The sequence below is a fragment of the Carex rostrata genome, chromosome 18 (genome assembly GCF_964058835.1).
Source record: "Carex rostrata chromosome 18, lpCarRost1.2, whole genome shotgun sequence".
Lineage (NCBI taxonomy): Eukaryota > Viridiplantae > Streptophyta > Magnoliopsida > Poales > Cyperaceae > Carex > Carex rostrata.
The window spans coordinates 4,352,758-4,370,200 of record NC_135935.1 but is presented as its reverse complement, the minus strand read 5'-3'; the positions used below and the strand labels follow the sequence as shown (position 1 = coordinate 4,370,200).

The following is a 17,443-nucleotide window of genomic DNA, read 5'->3' as shown; positions in this document are numbered from 1 at the left end:
TTATATAATTTAATTAGTCTTGATAAAATATCAAAAATGCTAACACGAACTGAAAGATGGGCATAATATCATTTCCATCAAATATAACAAAGGCTTGATATTCTGGTCTCATTAATTAATTAAATAAAGATCATTATTAGTAATCAAACAAGCTTCTTGGCAAGCTTAATTATGAAACTTATCTGATTGACTTTCATTGTACACTAAAATTAATCTATTTCACAAGTTATTCATTTAAATACAAAATTTATAAATTTTCAAATTAATTTATTATAAATAAAGCTGTCGAATTTATTAGATATTATTTTACTAGTTTTTGTTGATCAATCTAGCTAGCGATGGTTACAAAAGTTATATGGTCGAATGAATGATTGATAAAAATATATATATGTAATTTGTATTAATAAATTAAAAAATATTATATATTTGTGTGTTAATTTATTCTTATTGTGATTAGGCAGGTAATGTTACAGTCTTACAGACAGACGGTGATCTGCCTACAGAAATTTGCATTTTTCACTGCAACTGATATCTAAGGGCCTGTTTGGCTGCTACTGTACATGTGGGAAAAAAAATTCACTCAGAGTGAATTTTTTTTCTCTCATACTCACAGTGTTTCGGCCATTCAAATTGAACTCGAACCCAAACCCATTCCCAGAAATAGATTTATTGTTATTGAGTGCTAAAGCCTAATTAAAGCTGAGAATATATATATGTCTTGTTCACATTGCATCTGATATTGTTGAGCTATACGCTGGCTGTATACTCTAAGATATGGGTTTAATTTCAGTTCTCAATTTTCAATGAAAAAATATGAAGAACACACTAACATAATAAATAGATTGTCATTTTGTTTTTCTGATCGGTTTTAGAAAATAATCGTCTCGTTACTCAACAGAACAGATTGTTGAGTGTTGACCACTCTACCGAGAGTCATTCAAGGTACCCTTTCTGTTATTATTTTTCATTGTTTCTAAAAGATCCGATGCATGCATATTCCTGTCAACTATTTAATTTGAGAAGTTTTGAACCTTTTGGCAGTACATGCTAATATGCCAGCCAATGCCACAAATTAAGACTCGACTGTTTTTTATTTCTATTGGAATTGTTTATCAACTTCGTCATGAATAATATTAACTAAATTAGTCTGCTGTAATAATAATTGCTATAAAAGAATTTTACAGCCAAGTGAAATTCATACATATGTATAAATATTTTTTTCAACTCTAAAATCAATATATATAATAAGAAAAGAAAAACATTATTAACCTCACGGAAATCACATCGAGGTACAAAAATACTTTTTCTTAAATGAGCAGAGATATCATGAGAAAATATGAATCATGCATCCTTCAATCATATATAATAAATAAGAAGAAAAAATAGAATCGGATAGATATAAGAGTGTTGATGGTTTGATTTTAAAAAGAAATTAACTTAATTCTCTTTAATTATGAAGTATATATAGCTTGTAAAATTATAATTTGTTTAGGTTTTCTTATTTTTCTTGATTTATAGTTGTATAAAATATAAATATGTACAAGCAGTAACACATAAAAATATACATATATTAATTGATCTGGTTATCAAATACTTCTGTTTATAACCTTTTAACTTAATTTGTACAAAGGAAGTTACTATATATAACCAATTTCACTAAACGTCGTCCATGCATTGCACCAAGACGCTAGCAGCTAGCTTCTCCACTAGACACTTGTAATAAAGAACAACATCCGTATACGATGCACAAATTCTGTGTACTTGCTTGCTCCTTTGGACACGAGCTCCATTGAAATGCGAACTCGATGCTCTCGAGCTCAAGTACACGATTTCATAAAAAAAATTCAAAACAAATTTTTTTTTTTTTTTTGTCCATAGTACTCCATACTGGCTACATGAATCCCCCCCAATCCCCTATTTTTTCTCCAACAAATCATTAGTCAACACCTCTCATTTTTAAAATATTTTCCCCCTTCTTTCCAAACTCTATATAAGCCATCAGCCTCCAGCAAAGGCGTTTATAGGGTTTTTTCGACTTCGATCGGTTTCTAACCCTTAGCTTTCAACACCCTTACATTTGCAAACCACCAACATTTTACTATCCAATAAATAAGAGAAGGATAACTTCAATAGTATTCGAAATAAAATGGCTGAGAGAATATACTCCGTTTCTAAGACAAAGAAGGGCTTCACAAGGCGGTGCGAGACAATGCTCAAGGAACAGCGAGCCAGGATCTACATCCTTCGCCGCTGTGCCACCATGCTCCTCTGCTGGTACATTCAAGGTGACGAGTAACAAAGTTACTGGTACTTTCGTTCGTTCGTTGCCTCGACCATTCCATGTGTAACAGCTTTTATTTCCGCCTTCACCACGGCTGGTTTCTATGTATGGATTTTCTAGGTCAAGTCCGATCGGCCATCCGAACCGACCCGTTTTTTTGTCTCTCTTCGTCGCTACTTTTTTTGCCCAGATATGTATTGGGTTTTGTTTTGAGGCGAGAGAAGAGTGCCAATGACAGGGTAGAGAAGATGGCTGTGCTGTTGCTTGCTTTTGTATGATTCCAATAATTCTTCCTTTGAAGAAGATATCCATCTTGTACTTATATTTTTTATTTTTTTGTATTTTCCGTGTTTATTTAAGCATGGGCGTCATAAGATGCTGCCATGCAATGCTAACATGGAGATGTAGCATTTAATCGAAAATTATTAGTGACAGTTAATTTAGGACGAGATCGATTTAGTTTGATGTGAGCTGTGAAGTAGGAGTTAATATTTCAATAAATTTCTCAGTTTTAGTTTTTTTTTTTTGTTTGTTTAATTTCAACAGGATCCATAATCATGAGACCCATGCATTTCCTTATTATATTTGTTTTATCCTTTTAGGCTCTGGCTCTGTAACTCCAAAACTTCCAACAACGGGTGATCTCGTCAAATAATTTTTTTTGCACAATTTGCATATTTAGATCTCTGTATTATGTTTAACTAAACAAAATAGTTACTAATGGCTCAGAGATGCCTTTACCATATATAATAAGTCGAATACCATATCTTAGGATCCGAATCTACTGCCATCCTTCTAGGGATGCAAACTGCAAACGAATCGGTCGTATCCGCTTTTAATTTTCGGATACAGATAAGAATCGAATATTAGACAGATACATACAGATACGGATCGGATATCGGATATCCGTAAATATATACATAAATATTTTTATAATTTATGATAAACTATATGATATATATCTATTATTCGGATACGGATAATTAAAATTCAAAACCATATCCGTATCCGCACAGATATTCGGATATCTGTATCTAATTTTCGGATACGGATATGGTCGGATAATATCCGATCCGTTTGCACCCCTACATCCTTCACCTGTGAACAGTGTGTTGAAATCTCTGTTTGTCAAAATCCAGCTGTTGAATTGTTTCAAGATGTGTGCATAGAAAAACCAGTTATTTTAAGATACGCACAAAAAATGTTGGACAACTGGATTTGAAAAGGCAGAAATTTCTTTTTTTTTTTTTTTTGCTTCATAAAGGCAGAAATTTCAGTGTTATTGTTTCCGAACTTCGGATCGCAGCAGATTTATTTCCCATATCTTATGGTCCAGAATTGTTTTGTGGGCCCGGCTTCAGTCAAAAATAATAATTTAATCCACTTGTTCCTCTGTTAATTGCTGGCTGGCGGCTGGCTTGGACAATAAAAATAATTGTCTTGCTAATCTGGCTCTGTCAGAATTGCTTGAATCTGAATATGTATAGTTATAATTCAATTAAAGAACATTTATCTATTGGTAAAAATTGGAAAACCATTCATTCCTCCTCTTAAAGTGAGCAAATATATAGCTGCACATGTAGCTGACCAGGACAGTTATTGTAATTAACAAGATATCACAGAGTAATCTAACGACAGCCATAAATTAATTTAGATATGGTAGCTTTGGTAGGTCAATTTTGTCGTTCTGCAACAGTATTTTTGTTCTTTTACATTTTTCAAGAATAAATGAATTCCGAATTTCTATTTTGTTCGTGAGTTTTGTGGCAAAGCCTATGATGTTATTTGATGTGAGCATACAGGAGTCTTGACTTGACAAATTTAAATTGGTAAACATCTGATGTGAGCATACAGGAGTCTTGACTTGACAAATTTAAATTGGTTAGTCTGTGAGAACCGAAATTTTTAAATATACCATTTCCTCAAAAAAAATAAGCCAAAAATTTTTTGTTTATGGGAAATTCCATTTCTACCATGGCCGCACCTAGGGGATGCGGCCTCGGAAAGAGAACCTCACCTAGTGGATGCGGTCCCACTTTACCTCACCTAGCGGATGCGGTCCCACTTTTTTTTTTTCATATGAAGTTTTTTATTTGTTTGGATTTTTTGTTATTTAACGAGGTATTTAACCAATTACATTTTTAGTTGTATTGGATTTTTTTCACGATGTATTTTCAAGAATGTTGTTTATTTCATATTAGTTAGACGTACTTTTATTGTAATCATGATAACATCAGTATGATATTGTTTTATTTATGGCTTCTTCATTTTTTTTCCAACAAAACGACATTTAAAACAAAAATAAAGCACACTTTGTTGTTATTTTCAAAAATCAAAACAAATGAAACATAATAAAAACCAAAACAATTAAAACATAACAAATAACAAAAATCCAAAACAAATAAAAAACCTCATTTGAAAAAAAAAAGGGCCATCCGTTAGGTGAGGTCTCATTTATGGGGCCGCATTCCCTAAGTGCGACCATGGTAGAAATGGAATTTTCTAGAAAATAGGGTTTTGGGGTTCTTTTTTTTGAGAAAATGGTATATTTAAAAATTTCGGCTGTAAGAATGAGAGGTATACATTTTGAAATTGAGGGAAATTAATAAAAATGTTATCTGGTTCTTTTTTTTTAAGGTCGGATAAAAATGTTATCTGCACTAGACAAACGCTAGCAACAAAGAAACAGTGCGTTTATGTCGAGTAACAAAACAAAGATTCAGATTGTTTCAGGACATATAATTCACATAAGATTTCAACCCACCCAGTATTTGCACAAATGCGTACCCTTTTGCACAAAGTAATACATTGAAGAAAGTGTAATAAATTGCAAGAATATCAATTGAAGAAGCAGACATTTACTTTTACAGCTATATAAAGTATACGAAAAGCAAGATGGAGATTGAAATAACGCCAATAAAGTGAGAACTAATTAAGGAAAAGTGAAGAATAGAAAAGGACATTGAATGATAAGTCAAATAGTTCCACATCCTAAAAACAATGTACTAGTTTACTATTCCTCTTTTCTTGCTTATACAGGAGCTTCTTGTGCATCATCACAAACTTTAGCTGAATCTTCTTCTTGTGACTTATCTTCGGTATTGAATACCTTAACCCTATAGCGTATTCCTTTTTTATAACGGTATTCCCATTTAGGAGGTGGGTATTTGCTTTTTAATTTCTCATATTTATCTAACATGTTTAGTTTCTGAAACACGTCACCCATCATTCTGACGATTGAACCTTCTGGCCTCATTCCAAGCTCTTCCATGTCAGCAAATATCTGCACAGTTCAACAAAACATTAGAGAGTGAGTGTATGCAATGTCCTAATGCAAGATTTAGATAGTAAATCTTCTAATGCAAAATTTAAATTTTTGTGATTTCCAACAAATTTGTATGAGTGCAACAGAATTGCCAGACAAGTTAAACAGATGAATTTCTATGTAACGGAAGAAAAAAAAGAAGATTGATCTAACCTAATTCTCTTAAAACTATTGGTCACAATAGAAAAAAAAATAGAGGCAAAAGAAAGAATTAGACATTTGATAACACAGGCTTTTAGTTTTTAAATTTTTGCACCAGAAGGACCATGTTGGGTACCAGAACATTACCGGTAACATTTACCTTACCAATTACATAAGATACTGGTATAGGATATTCATATTTGCAATAGGTTATATTTGACAACCTTAACAACAGAGGAGACGCTTATCTACGAAAAACTAAAACTGTTGTTATTCTTTTTTTTTTGTCTATACAGATAGGCCGTGCAACAAATGTACTATTTGACGATCTATTGATTTTCTATTAAGCAATTTGAAAACTAACAGTTTGGTTTTATAGGTACTCTATCGGTGACCAAATGATCCTCAAGATGCACCAAATTGATATGTGACCTATCAAAACTTAGAACACGTCCACAAGTTTTGTTTTCAACAATTTCGACAAACTTCAACTTCAGTTGCCATAGTTGTTGAAGATTGAGCACTAAAGTTAATTCAGTTGTCAAAGTTGTCAAATTTAGTTCTCCTAATGTGCTCTCATTTTTTATGGGGCAATAGGAACTAAAGTATGGTCATGCTTGGCACAACTGCCCATAACTAAGGTACAAAGATTGAGAAAGAGAATCATAAAAGGAAAACAGTAGTTCGTTACCTCAAACATCTTCTCATGCATGCCCTTGTCATAGTATAACGTTATCATTTTAATGTAAAACACACGAGGCAAACTTGCAAGGTACTTCTTAAATAAATGAGACCACAACTCTTCAGCCTCTTCTAGCCGGTCATCCTCTATCATTGCAGTTAGCAAAGTATGATAACTCCCCATTGTTTTTCCTTGCCCTTTACTTAGCATCCACTTGATAACCTAAAATAAAGTCAAAACCATGGTTTCATAAAAGAATTCCATTGAAGAGCTGTTTATCCTAAAGTACCAAAAGGGGATAACTTACATGCTCCTTCCTACATTTTTCTTATCTTTTCCTGACTATCAACAAACATGTTTTGTTTTTGTTTTTATTTTTACATGGAACAGGTCACACAGGTCGGTATTAATTGATACAATTGGTTCACTAATTGAATCAAGCAAAACCATGGATTACTCTGGTTGTTGAAAGAAAAAAAAAATTTTCTCTTCAAAGTCAGCACCTAAAATAAATGAACCAGCTCCATAAATTAGTCCCGTACAACATTTTTGCATGATTAGTTTGGCTGAAATAACAGTGGCTAAACTGCATGTCAACACTTTAAAGAAGTAAATTTGTCATACACTACATATGCATAAATTAAGCTACCTGTATGATCCTTTTCCATTCCTTTTCTGTTTCAAGGGTCTTCAAAGCTTTCTTTACTACAATCAGAGGAAATTCTAACTCCCATGCAACAAACGAATCAAGAGCTCCATAAACTTCTTCCTTCACATTGGATAGTCCCTTTATCTGTCAGATTTAAAAAAAAAATGAGATGTCAAAAGTCCTTCTATGTTGAATACAGACAAAAGAATCCCTTGCTTGTTTTCTATAACTAACCAAATACAAGCTTTTGTACTTTTGACATAAAAGATCCTCACTTGTACCAATAAGAATACACTAACAAGAGAGATGATAATGTAATAAGCAAAAAGAGAACCTCACACATTCAACAAGCTTGTTTGACTTCGAAATTGTACCAATTCTGCTTCGTGATTTCCATACTCGTGGATATTTAGGTCTTGGACCTCTTTGAGCACATACCTATAGCATACTAATACATTAATATCGGAAACAGTAAATACTAAAAAGAAGGTTGATAATCAAATAGGTATTCCTTCCTTATTTTAGACTTCTATGGATTTCAATTAATTAAATTTATTGTAGAGTTGTAGAGTTACGGTCTATATCTGTTGTACGTAATAGTTATGCTGGCACACAACACTGACAAGCAATCCAATCTGTCTTTTTCAAATCGAACGTGCGCGATGTGATGTAGCTTTTGAAATGGATGGCTAAGATTGTGTGCCATAGTATGGCAGGATTGCAACTATGGCAGCAGATGTGAATCTATTTATTTACACACTCTCGAGCCCCACCTCCCAGTGCCAAGCGAGGACTGAATGGACAGATCTCACAGTGCCAAGTCAGTACTACCAGTAGTTCAATAACTGATACAAAGAAGATATATACATTTCTTCTTTTCATTTTTGCTTTTGACCAGAATCTAATGTCTGTACCGAACTAGTCCAATTAATACAACAAAATATTGAAAGGGAAGAAAATGCAAAGGATGTTTTTAATACCAAAAAAAAATTGGGCTATAATTATTGTCTCAACAAAATTGTCACCCACAATATGATAAAAAATTCAGAAAGCTCACCACAACTAAATTTATCCTTTTAGAAGGAACAATAGTCAGCTGAGATCTCCCACTAATTGTAGGTGAGAACGAGGCAAATCTTGACATAAGCATCCTGAAAATGCGAGATAACTCTCTAAGTATGAGTTAGGAAATCAGAACATCCTTTTGCAATTGGCATAATCAGAGACGGAGCGAGGGGTTGACAGGCGGCCCCCATCCCCTAAACCCCATTATATCGTTTTAATTAAGACTTCATACCAAAGCAAGCAATAGTCCATTGTTGCTACTATGGTATGGAAAATCTATCGCCAGCTCACAATCAATTAAATGGGCGATTTTCAAACCGAATTGGGAGAAAAAACACTTGAATGAGAAGAGACTCACCGTCCGAGTTACGCCGATTCTTGCTTCTAGTTTGTTTGTGAGATGTGACTGACTGAGGAGTGATGATTCTTTAGATTAAACTTTTTACCGATTTTTAAAGGCAGGCGCAAAGGTGGAGAGACCGATAGTGAATAAGTAGGCTATCTATGCTTCTAGACTTCTAGTTTGTTTGTGAGTCGTAACACGGTTAGAGATATTTTTTTCTGAGAATTTTTCTTTTAAAAAAATAAAATAAAAAACTCTTTTGGGCCGGGCCGTGTTTCCTTTGTACCCCAAAAATCCATGCTTCACAACTAGGAGTGCAAACGGATCGAAAACGGATACGGATCGGATAGTGGTGATTTCATATATTTTTCGAACATATTAAACGGACACGTATCAGATATTAAACATGTAAATAATACAAATATCTGTTTTTAATAACGGTGAATAACATATTTTTCATTGTATACTACTATTCCGATACAGATAATTAAAATTTAAAATCATATTCGTATTCGTATCCGTATCTATATCCGTATAAATATTTAAATATTGGACATCCGTGTATAATTTTCGGATACGGATCCATATCCACCCTGTTTGCAATCACAACATTATCCGATAAACTTGATATGAAAGAAAAAAAATTAAAATCCTATGTTGTTATTTTTTAAATCGACAAAATAGACATAGTTTAGAACAACAGACCTTCATCCTCATTCCTCACTACTCCAACCAAACATGGCCGAAGAAATAAATTCATCTTTTATGAAATGAAAGATCTAGTTAGAAATAATTACATGTTTTGAGTTTTTGAGAACAAGACATAAAATGTACCCATGCATAGTTTCCACGTTCTACAGAGAATTGATGATTTTGATTATTTGATTACTAAAAAAAGTATGACAAATATTGAAATATTCAAGAGAATCCAAACTTTCTTATTACGGTAGGAGTTAATGCTCTTATAGTATGGATAGGAGGAATATATATTCTGATTTTATTGTGACATTTTTTAATACAATATAATACTACAACTTTTTTTTTATTATTTATTTCTTTATTTAGTCTGTAGGACGAAGACCTATACAGTTTCTACTGTTAATATTTTTTAATTAAAGGTGTCTTTGCAATGTGCGGGTCTTGTTGCTAGAGAGATTAATTATGAAGTCCTGAGAAAACTAATTGAGTTCCAACTTCCAACCAAATTTTTGTATGTAGTATAAATATGTTTTTTTTCTATAAGAATCCTAGGCGCATACCTCCAATTATTAAGTAGTTTGGCTAGTATAATATCAATGTCATTTCCGCCTATATAACACTAATTCTAAAACCTATCAAATCGACTTTGAATGACTAATTCAAACCGTTCAAACCGATTTACATTATGAGCGATGTGTTTATATACAATTTTTTTATATTTTCGAATTATTTTAGTATCAAATCAAGCGGTAAAAGTATTGAAAAAATAATGTATTAAAATTAACTTAAAAACTCACACATTTGACCGCTTGACTTAGTACTAAATAAATTCAAAAGGTTATAAATTTTGCATGTAAATGCACAACTAATGAAGTAGATCGGTTTGAATAGTTTGAATTTACCGTTTGAAGTCAATTTGATGAATTTTAGAGTTGGTGTTATATAGGTAAAAATAACAGTGATATTATACTAGTCAAACTCATTATTAAGCTGATAGGCCGATAGCTTGGTCAATTTTTTTCTGCTTCGCTTTTAAATGCAAATCTAAATGTGCCATGTGCTACAGCTTCAGTGGGACCCACTCAAGCACAAGAAACATACTGCATAATTTTAATAAAAAGGGAAGATGCCAGGGAGGAGAAATTAAAATTATTTGATTTCTACATCTTAAACCTTGTAATATAAAACTGCTACATTTCTGCGAATAATGTTTCAATTCAAACAAAATTTTCGAGCAACATAGTTTCAGTCATTTGAAACCATGCCAGTAACTGATTCCTCATTGATAATTTTATAGAAAAACCCACGTTCGACAAGACCCCTGATGCAGAGTTTATGGAAGTTCATGCTACTGCTGAGATTCTTTGCCAAACCCAAGATATAATGCTGCGTCAATCTTGGAAGATAACATAAGAAAAACAAAGCATCAGAAACGAAAAAATATTTTCACATACAACTTAAAACAAGAAGATGGATCAGTTTTTGTCTTGTGGTCCGTCCTTTCCACATCGCAAATAATGCATATAGCAATTCAATGAGCATGTCTAAAGCAACAAAAAAACTAACCAACCAATAGAAAACAAACCACACCCTAAACATTTTGTTCCGAACTCGAAAAATTAAAAATTAAAAATAAATATTTTCTTTCTTTTGGGACATCAATTTATGGACAGCTGCCTCATCTAATGCAGTATGGAATGAAATTAAGGCTCCTTTATTCTTCAATCATTGAGTTGAAGCCACCTGTGCATCAAGTTAAGGCAAAAATAAGAAAAGCATCTTTTTTTTGAAAAAAAAATGATAAGATGAATACAGTAAAATACAGAAAATATATGCAAAGGATCCACTATCAACTCATTATTTGTTAAGTTCATAATTTAATCTTACAAGTCCAAATAAAAAAGTGAACCGTTAATTTTGTATTCACAAGCAATGCATACAAGTAAAAATAATAATTACAGTGGTGTTCATTTAGTACGGGTTAAATGTCAAAAAATCAACAGCCAGCTCCATTTAATTCTGTAGATTGATATTTTAATCCCTTGACCTTGCATAAAAATAACTCCAAAATCCTATTGTAGTTTCATATACATGTGCTCCATTTGACATAGAACAAGATCAATGGGCAAACAAACAATTATAGCATCATTCCATATTTTCCCTTTGGTCAAACTTATACTGACATATCAAATATAGGTGCAGCATAGGCTCATAGCCATAGAGCTACAATACAAGAATTGCGAGCTGACCTCGTATATTCTCAGACCATTAAAACACTACTGGTGAACCCCTGAAATGTTACATATAGATTAAAATAAAAATTTGTTACCAGATAACCTTTAGTATGCCTCTATAAAATTTAATGTTACACTAAGCTTCCAAGTAATTAAACTCAGGAAAACAGAAAGTCATACAACAAAACGGATAGGTCAATACCAGTACCAGAACCATCAGAGTTTCTGAACCTGAGAATATGTAAGCCATTATAAAATCTAGCGAGTGCCAGCCACTTAACAAAATTAAAAAGAAGGAAAAGAATAATGGTACCTTTCCGCGTATACATATCTTCCTCTCTGTTATTATCATCATTCTCGTTGTCACTTTCACTAGCTGTCTCCCACTCAGAATCATCTCCCTCCTGGCCAAACCCTAACCCCAACCCTAAAATCACATCCTCACTCACACCTCCATGTTTCACTGCCGCCTCTCTAAAAAGCCATGCCTTCCTCATTTGCTTCTTCACAAGCCTCTCAGCATAATCAGGCACTTTACTCCCGGTATTTTTCACTGATAATTCTGGGTCAGTAGACCCAGTACACTCATTGATGAATAAAATAGCATCCAATAAGCTTTCCTTAGCCAACCCGATCATATCATATGCCTGGGCCCTCCGCCAGAGACTCTTCGCGTGCCGGTTTACTGGGTTATGCATGGAAAGTGCACGTGTGGCATCACTAATAGCAAGCCAGGGTTGTTGCAATAGCAAATAACACTGCGCTCGATTACTAAAAAGCACAACTCTCTCTCTTTTAGATTTTAAAGGACAGATCTCCAGTGCTTCAGAGTATTTCTTTGCGGCACCTGTTATGTTACCAGATGAGAACAGAGAGTTTCCTTCAAGTTTTACCACTAAGGCTGCAGCTTGTTTGATGCGAAGATCCTCCTTTGGCATGGTTTTTTCAAGTTTAGCTTTCTGACGGAACTGCACCAGCTCATCAAGGAGTTCTTGCGTATGATCGGTGAGGGTGATTGATGGATCTATGGATTTAAGGGTGCTGAAAATTGTGTCACCAAGTCGCTTGTGGTCTCCAAGAGAGGATAGATCTGACAAGTCAATTAGTGGTGGAGCTGCTTTATCAATCACCTGACAATTAAGAGGAATGGTGAATGATCTTGCAATCATTGCATGAAATCTAATGGAGAATAACAAAGTGATCTCGATTTGTTTGTGCAGTTGTATGATGCAAGTGAATCCTTAGTAAGGTATCATATAATAGTAAATAAACAGGCAGTAAAGGCAGCAGATGTTGCAACTGAATTATCCCAAGCCAGACTAATAAAAATTTCAGAAAATTATAGAAAAGCAAAGTATCAGTTAAGAGGCAAAACTCATAATACTGATCTGAAACTTCTATTCCTTTCTGCATAAGATTACTACTTAACCAATAGAATGTAATCATATATATTGATCAAATCATTATGCATGCATAACAATAACAGATCTTACCTTACGGCAAGTATTTGAATCTCGAACCAACCAAATTAGGCAATCTATAGCCATATATTGCCAATCATCTGACGAACGTGCAATATTACATAAAGCCTCAATAACACCAGCGCAGTCTGCCACCGGGCCCCGCCCTAGCCTATGCTGGCATATCGTGCGCAACAATCCAACCCCAGCTGGCGAGCTCTCATTGACCAAGCCTCCCCACATCCCAGGCAACTCCATCAAAAAATTAGGGTTACAGATATCAGAAACAAACTCTGACTTAAAAGCAAAGCAGTTTATCAGCTGAAGTGACCAACACTGCAGCTGGCTGGCCCACTCCTCAGCCTTCCTCGACTCCATCTCGGGCCCACCCATGCCGCGTGTCAATAAATCACAGTGGTACCCCGGCCGCCTATCAATCGATCGATAGAAGTGTGAATAAACAATCTCCAGAGAGCTTGATGCCAGCTGCATAGCCAGATCAAGAACCTCCCCCTGCTCAGCAACAGCTGGAAAAGTGCTTGGATAAGTCGCCAGATGTCCCAGTGCCCGTACCGCCACTCTTTGTTCGACCCAAGTCAATCTCCCCCTCAAAAGCTCAACTAAAGGCGGTATGACCCCAGCTTGAACAGCACTCTGTGCAAACTCCTCTAGATTCATAGTATACGAGCCAATAATATGTGCCGCATAGTAGGGGATGTACACATTTTGATCTTGAGAGAGCCAGCGCCGGTTTTTTAGGCCCTTCCAGATGAGAGAGGCCATGCACTCAAAAATACCGAGATCAATGAATTCAGGGTCGTTAGGGTTTGACATGGCCGTGTTCCATATTCCGCTAACTGGCAACACTTGTCCATCACCATCTTGGTTCGGGAGCTCACGAAAGAATTTCCGAATGTTCGATCTTCTTTTGGCCGGGTTGGTTTCTTTCATTACGCAGAAGAAACACTCCCGGCAAGGGCAGTCAGATTGCATTTTCTCCATAACAGCTTCTTATTGATGGTTTCCACCTCTTCTTTTATGTGAGTTTTGGGTATTGTGGGCTTCAGAGAGACCTAGATTGCACAAAGTATTGCCGAAGCAGTTAGCACATTGATACTCGAGTGGAAGAAACCATGTAAATGAAGCTGCAGAAATTGTTATAAAACTATTGAGTGCTGCCCATAGGCTATTCATCATGAGCGATCATACTATTAAAATAACAATGGAAGTAAAGTTGGATGTTGGTTGTATTATCTTTTGGAGAACATTTTGCGCCAGCACAAATTGATAGGTACAGTGGTAATTCAAATACTTATCCACAAAATGGGTAAGAAGTATAACTAGAAATGATGAAAGAATGATAATTAAACATTAAAGTATAGTGCAAGAGGCTTGACTGAGCAAATAATCTAAGCATGGTCAAACAAACATACAAGATCGCTACTTAAAAAAAATTAGGTAGAACTAAAAAAAGATAGGTTTAGTCTATCAGATTATAAAATCTTGTAGTTAGTTGTTGCAAGGGAGAACATGTGAGATAAGCCTAAAAAACCCTCAAGGGACGGTTAAGGAAATGCCTATTTTGGTCCAAGTCAACTGTTCAGTCTCTTAGGTCTTTATAGCAGAAATCATTGGTTTAAATGGGAAAAAAAAATATTGGGTAAAGAAAATACATTCTTATTTTGAATAATTTTAATAAAGGCAAATCGGACGAAGCAAAAATAGTTGATAAAATTATTCGCTTTTGGAAGAGAAATTGTGAAAAGGCAGTTAATAGAAGAAAGCTCGCTAATTACCGATTAAGAAATGGACAAATTTTCAATTTGGCAACTTGACAGAAACACACACATTGGAGCTAGATTCAAAACTACAATGAAAGAAATAGAGAAATTAATTTACTTGGTCCGAATAATCACCAACATTTAAGTTCCTGAATTAATTTATTTGCGCTTAGAAATATAATTAAACACCTCACTTACAAACTCTTCATCATATTTGTAACGACACCCAATTAACAAAGTGAAAGGAAATCGAATAAGCAAACCGAAACGCATACGAACTCTACAAAATCGGGCACCAATCAGAGATTTCAAAATGAATCAAAGGAGAGTAAACAGAAGTACAAAACCTTCCTCAAATTATAAAATAACAAGAAGAGGAGTAAGATCATAATAGAAGGCTCACCTAAGATCCTAAATCACATTTCCTTGGATAATGGAGAGAGACGAAGGCAAGATAGGTAGTGGCGCTCGCGTACAGGAGGAAGACTCGAAAGGAGGAAGAGCGAAGAGGAAGGACCGATGGACAATGGCGCTGGCGTAGTTTGGAGAGGAAAAGAGACTGGAGATGAACAGGCTTCACCAAGAGTTCTTTGTTTAAAGGGGACCTTACTATTTAATCACAGGAAATTGAGAGTTTACCTTCACCAGCAGTCAGCAGATTTTCGACAACGATCTACCAAGCCTCGGCGTTTATCTGGACCTAAATGCGTGATTAAACTGAGATTGTTCGCTAAACAGACAAAGAGAAAGTTTCTCTCTTCTCTCTCTCTCTCTCTCTCTCTCTCTCTCTCGCGGCTCTAAAAGACTAAAACTATGTAAACCCGGGTGTATCAGGAATTCGCATCCTCTGAGATACCTCATATTTTGCGTGAATTTTCAAAAAACTTCAACTGTTTAAATACGCTATGCACGAATCTCAAAGCTCAAAAAATATTGCCCCTGCGCTCTTCCCGAATGGGAATCGGACACGTCGGTCACTCAAAATATGAGATAACTCAGAGGGTACGCAGTCGTGTAGCAGTAGCAGCTCTGCAGACTGCAGCTGCAGCTGTGAGTGTGCACGATTTTTCGGAAACAAATTTCGTGTTGCACTAGATGTGAAGCGACCCGTGCAATTATTCAGTGGAGTGTGGGTCCCAAGCACTAGAGCCGAGCTGGGTAAATTGAATTTTAGTGGTTGTTGGCCCCACTGAAAATTTATTGCCCGCTGTATTATTGTACAGAGAGATACGTATTACAATTTTAGGGGAATTTGAAATTGGGGTTTGAGCCTCTGAGTGAGAGAAAGCTGTTGGAGTGTTGTGTCTCCAACTCTCCATTGCAGAAAGGAAGGAGAGAATCCATGTCGAAAAACTTACTTCTTGGTTGATAATTTGAAAAAAACTGTAGTCTCCAGTATATTACCGATGGAGTGCTTGTTAGCTGAATAGGTAAATCCTCCTTGAGTCTGGAAAGTTGAAACGGTGGGGCGGAAATTGGAATTTTGGAAATTTTCAATTCTCAAGGTAGCATGCGCTGGTTGTAATTAAACTCGTATCATCAAAATCTTCATATTTACGAAAAATATTTTACGGTCGCATTTGGATGGAGGCAATGAATGGTTTTAATTGAAAAATAGCACTAATTTCAAACCCTATTTCATATTTAAACACAACTTTCTGTATTATTTTTGGAATTAGCAGCTATGTCACATATAAGAATTAATTTTTGGAAGCGAAATCAGACTTTCAAGTTATGAGATCAAATATGAATATGATTAATTATATAAAATATTTATGTCACAAATAAGAATTAATTTTACAGTATACGTACGCCTCTATAATGCCCTCACTTATCCAAACTAATTCAAACTTTTATTCAAATGCACCTATAATGGCACAAATAAACCACATACTACAGCGACTCTGTCCATAATTGATTACCTGACCCCAATTAACTGTTGGAAAAATATTGACTAACTAACTAGTTTTTAAATCTGAATTTTGATCACTAAAATAATAACAATTATATTAAAAAATATAATCAACAATGTAATTAAAACTTTATTACTCGGAGTTGCAAAATGCGAATCTAAGACAACTTCTCGTCCTAAGCGCGGGAATAATCGGTTAAGCTTGCCCCAAGTTACGCCAGTATTCCTCTACCTGCAGGCGCAACCGTGGTAGAGGTTAATGTAGCTTCTTTCAACAATGATAGCAGAATAATATGTTTTCTATATAAAAATATTTGTTTGTGGGAGAATAAATTGAATTTTATGAATTATAGAGCTAAAGAATATGAAATATTAGATCGATTATTGGATGATCATTTCTTGAAGTAGCACGTGTTATTTATAGACAAATGACATAAAACCAATAAATTTGTACATTCATAACAATTAAAATGATATTTATTATATTACTGTTTTTATATTAATGAATATTAATGGATATATATCAGCTCAAACCAGTGTTTTAAAATGCGGCCGCATGGGCCGCATATGTGTATGCGGTCGGCAGCTGTGTTCAGAATGCCCATGCGATCCTCCCATGCGGTTTTAACCATGCGGCCGCATATGCGGTCATGCAGAATAAAAAAGTGCATATGCGGATTAAAAATGCGGCCATGCGGTCCGAATATGCGGACTGAAATATGTGGTCATGCAGTTCTCCCATGCGGTTTTGATAATATGATTGTATTTTAATTAAAATTTATGTCAAAAAACTATCGTTGGTTATGTCATTATGTGGAAATAAATTCAAATATATGAATATGAATATATATATATATATATATATATATAT

The 17,443-nt window shown here is 34.8% G+C and overlaps 3 protein-coding genes across 5 annotated transcripts; 1 reads left to right on the top strand and 2 right to left on the bottom strand.

Annotated features, from left to right (window-relative positions):
• Nucleotides 1–1,982: 1,982 nt before the first annotated feature.
• LOC144569674 (small polypeptide DEVIL 22-like) lies at nt 1,983–2,790 on the top strand. The gene has a single exon (XM_078320128.1). It carries the CDS (start codon nt 2,147–2,149, stop codon nt 2,294–2,296), a length of 150 nt encoding a protein of 49 aa, XP_078176254.1. The 5' UTR covers nt 1,983–2,146; the 3' UTR covers nt 2,297–2,790.
• Nucleotides 2,791–5,218: 2,428 nt separating this feature from the next.
• Nucleotides 5,219–8,641, bottom strand: EMB1417 (Pentatricopeptide repeat (PPR) superfamily protein). 2 transcript variants are annotated; one of them, XM_078320014.1, is made up of 6 exons: nt 8,502–8,641; nt 8,136–8,229; nt 7,418–7,516; nt 7,079–7,222; nt 6,439–6,651; nt 5,219–5,564 (listed from the first exon to the last, which is right to left on the bottom strand). In XM_078320014.1, exons 2-6 carry the CDS (start codon nt 8,226–8,228, stop codon nt 5,313–5,315), a joined length of 801 nt encoding a protein of 266 aa, XP_078176140.1. In that variant the 5' UTR covers nt 8,229; nt 8,502–8,641; the 3' UTR covers nt 5,219–5,312. The 2 variants fall into 2 exon arrangements, with proteins under 2 accessions (XP_078176140.1, XP_078176141.1); XM_078320015.1 differs by lacking the exons at nt 8,136–8,229; nt 8,502–8,641 and having other exon boundaries at nt 7,413–7,516.
• Nucleotides 8,642–10,642: 2,001 nt separating this feature from the next.
• On the bottom strand, nt 10,643–15,465 carry LOC144569612 (ARM-repeat/Tetratricopeptide repeat (TPR)-like protein). Of its 2 annotated transcripts, none has more exons than XM_078320059.1 (4): nt 15,064–15,465; nt 12,913–13,952; nt 11,733–12,549; nt 10,643–10,928 (listed from the first exon to the last, which is right to left on the bottom strand). In XM_078320059.1, the coding sequence occupies exons 2-4, from the start codon at nt 13,879–13,881 to the stop codon at nt 10,900–10,902; spliced, it is 1,815 nt and encodes a 604-aa protein (XP_078176185.1). In that variant the 5' UTR covers nt 13,882–13,952; nt 15,064–15,465; the 3' UTR covers nt 10,643–10,899. The 2 variants fall into 2 exon arrangements, with proteins under 2 accessions (XP_078176185.1, XP_078176187.1); XM_078320061.1 differs by having other exon boundaries at nt 15,300–15,464.
• Nucleotides 15,466–17,443: the final 1,978 nt, after the last annotated feature.

What these genes read in the sequence shown, in the direction of transcription:
- LOC144569674 (XM_078320128.1), top strand. Translation starts at nt 2,147, where the DNA reads ATGGCTGAGAGAATATACTCCGTTTCTAAGACAAAGAAGGGCTTCACA.
- EMB1417 (XM_078320014.1), bottom strand. Translation starts at nt 8,228, where the DNA reads ATGCTTATGTCAAGATTTGCCTCGTTCTCACCTACAATTAGTGGGAGA. An exon ending in CAAACAAGCTTGTTGAATGT is followed by an intron (nt 7,223 to 7,417) that starts GTGAGGTTCTCT and finishes TAAATCTGACAG; the next exon opens with ATAAAGGGACTATCCAATGT. An exon ending in TGCATGAGAAGATGTTTGAG is followed by an intron (nt 5,565 to 6,438) that starts GTAACGAACTAC and finishes TGAACTGTGCAG; the next exon opens with ATATTTGCTGACATGGAAGA.
- LOC144569612 (XM_078320059.1), bottom strand. Translation starts at nt 13,881, where the DNA reads ATGGAGAAAATGCAATCTGACTGCCCTTGCCGGGAGTGTTTCTTCTGC. An exon ending in ATTCAAATACTTGCCGTAAG is followed by an intron (nt 12,550 to 12,912) that starts GTAAGATCTGTT and finishes CTTAATTGTCAG; the next exon opens with GTGATTGATAAAGCAGCTCC. An exon ending in AGATATGTATACGCGGAAAG is followed by an intron (nt 10,929 to 11,732) that starts GTACCATTATTC and finishes CTTGATGCACAG; the next exon opens with GTGGCTTCAACTCAATGATT.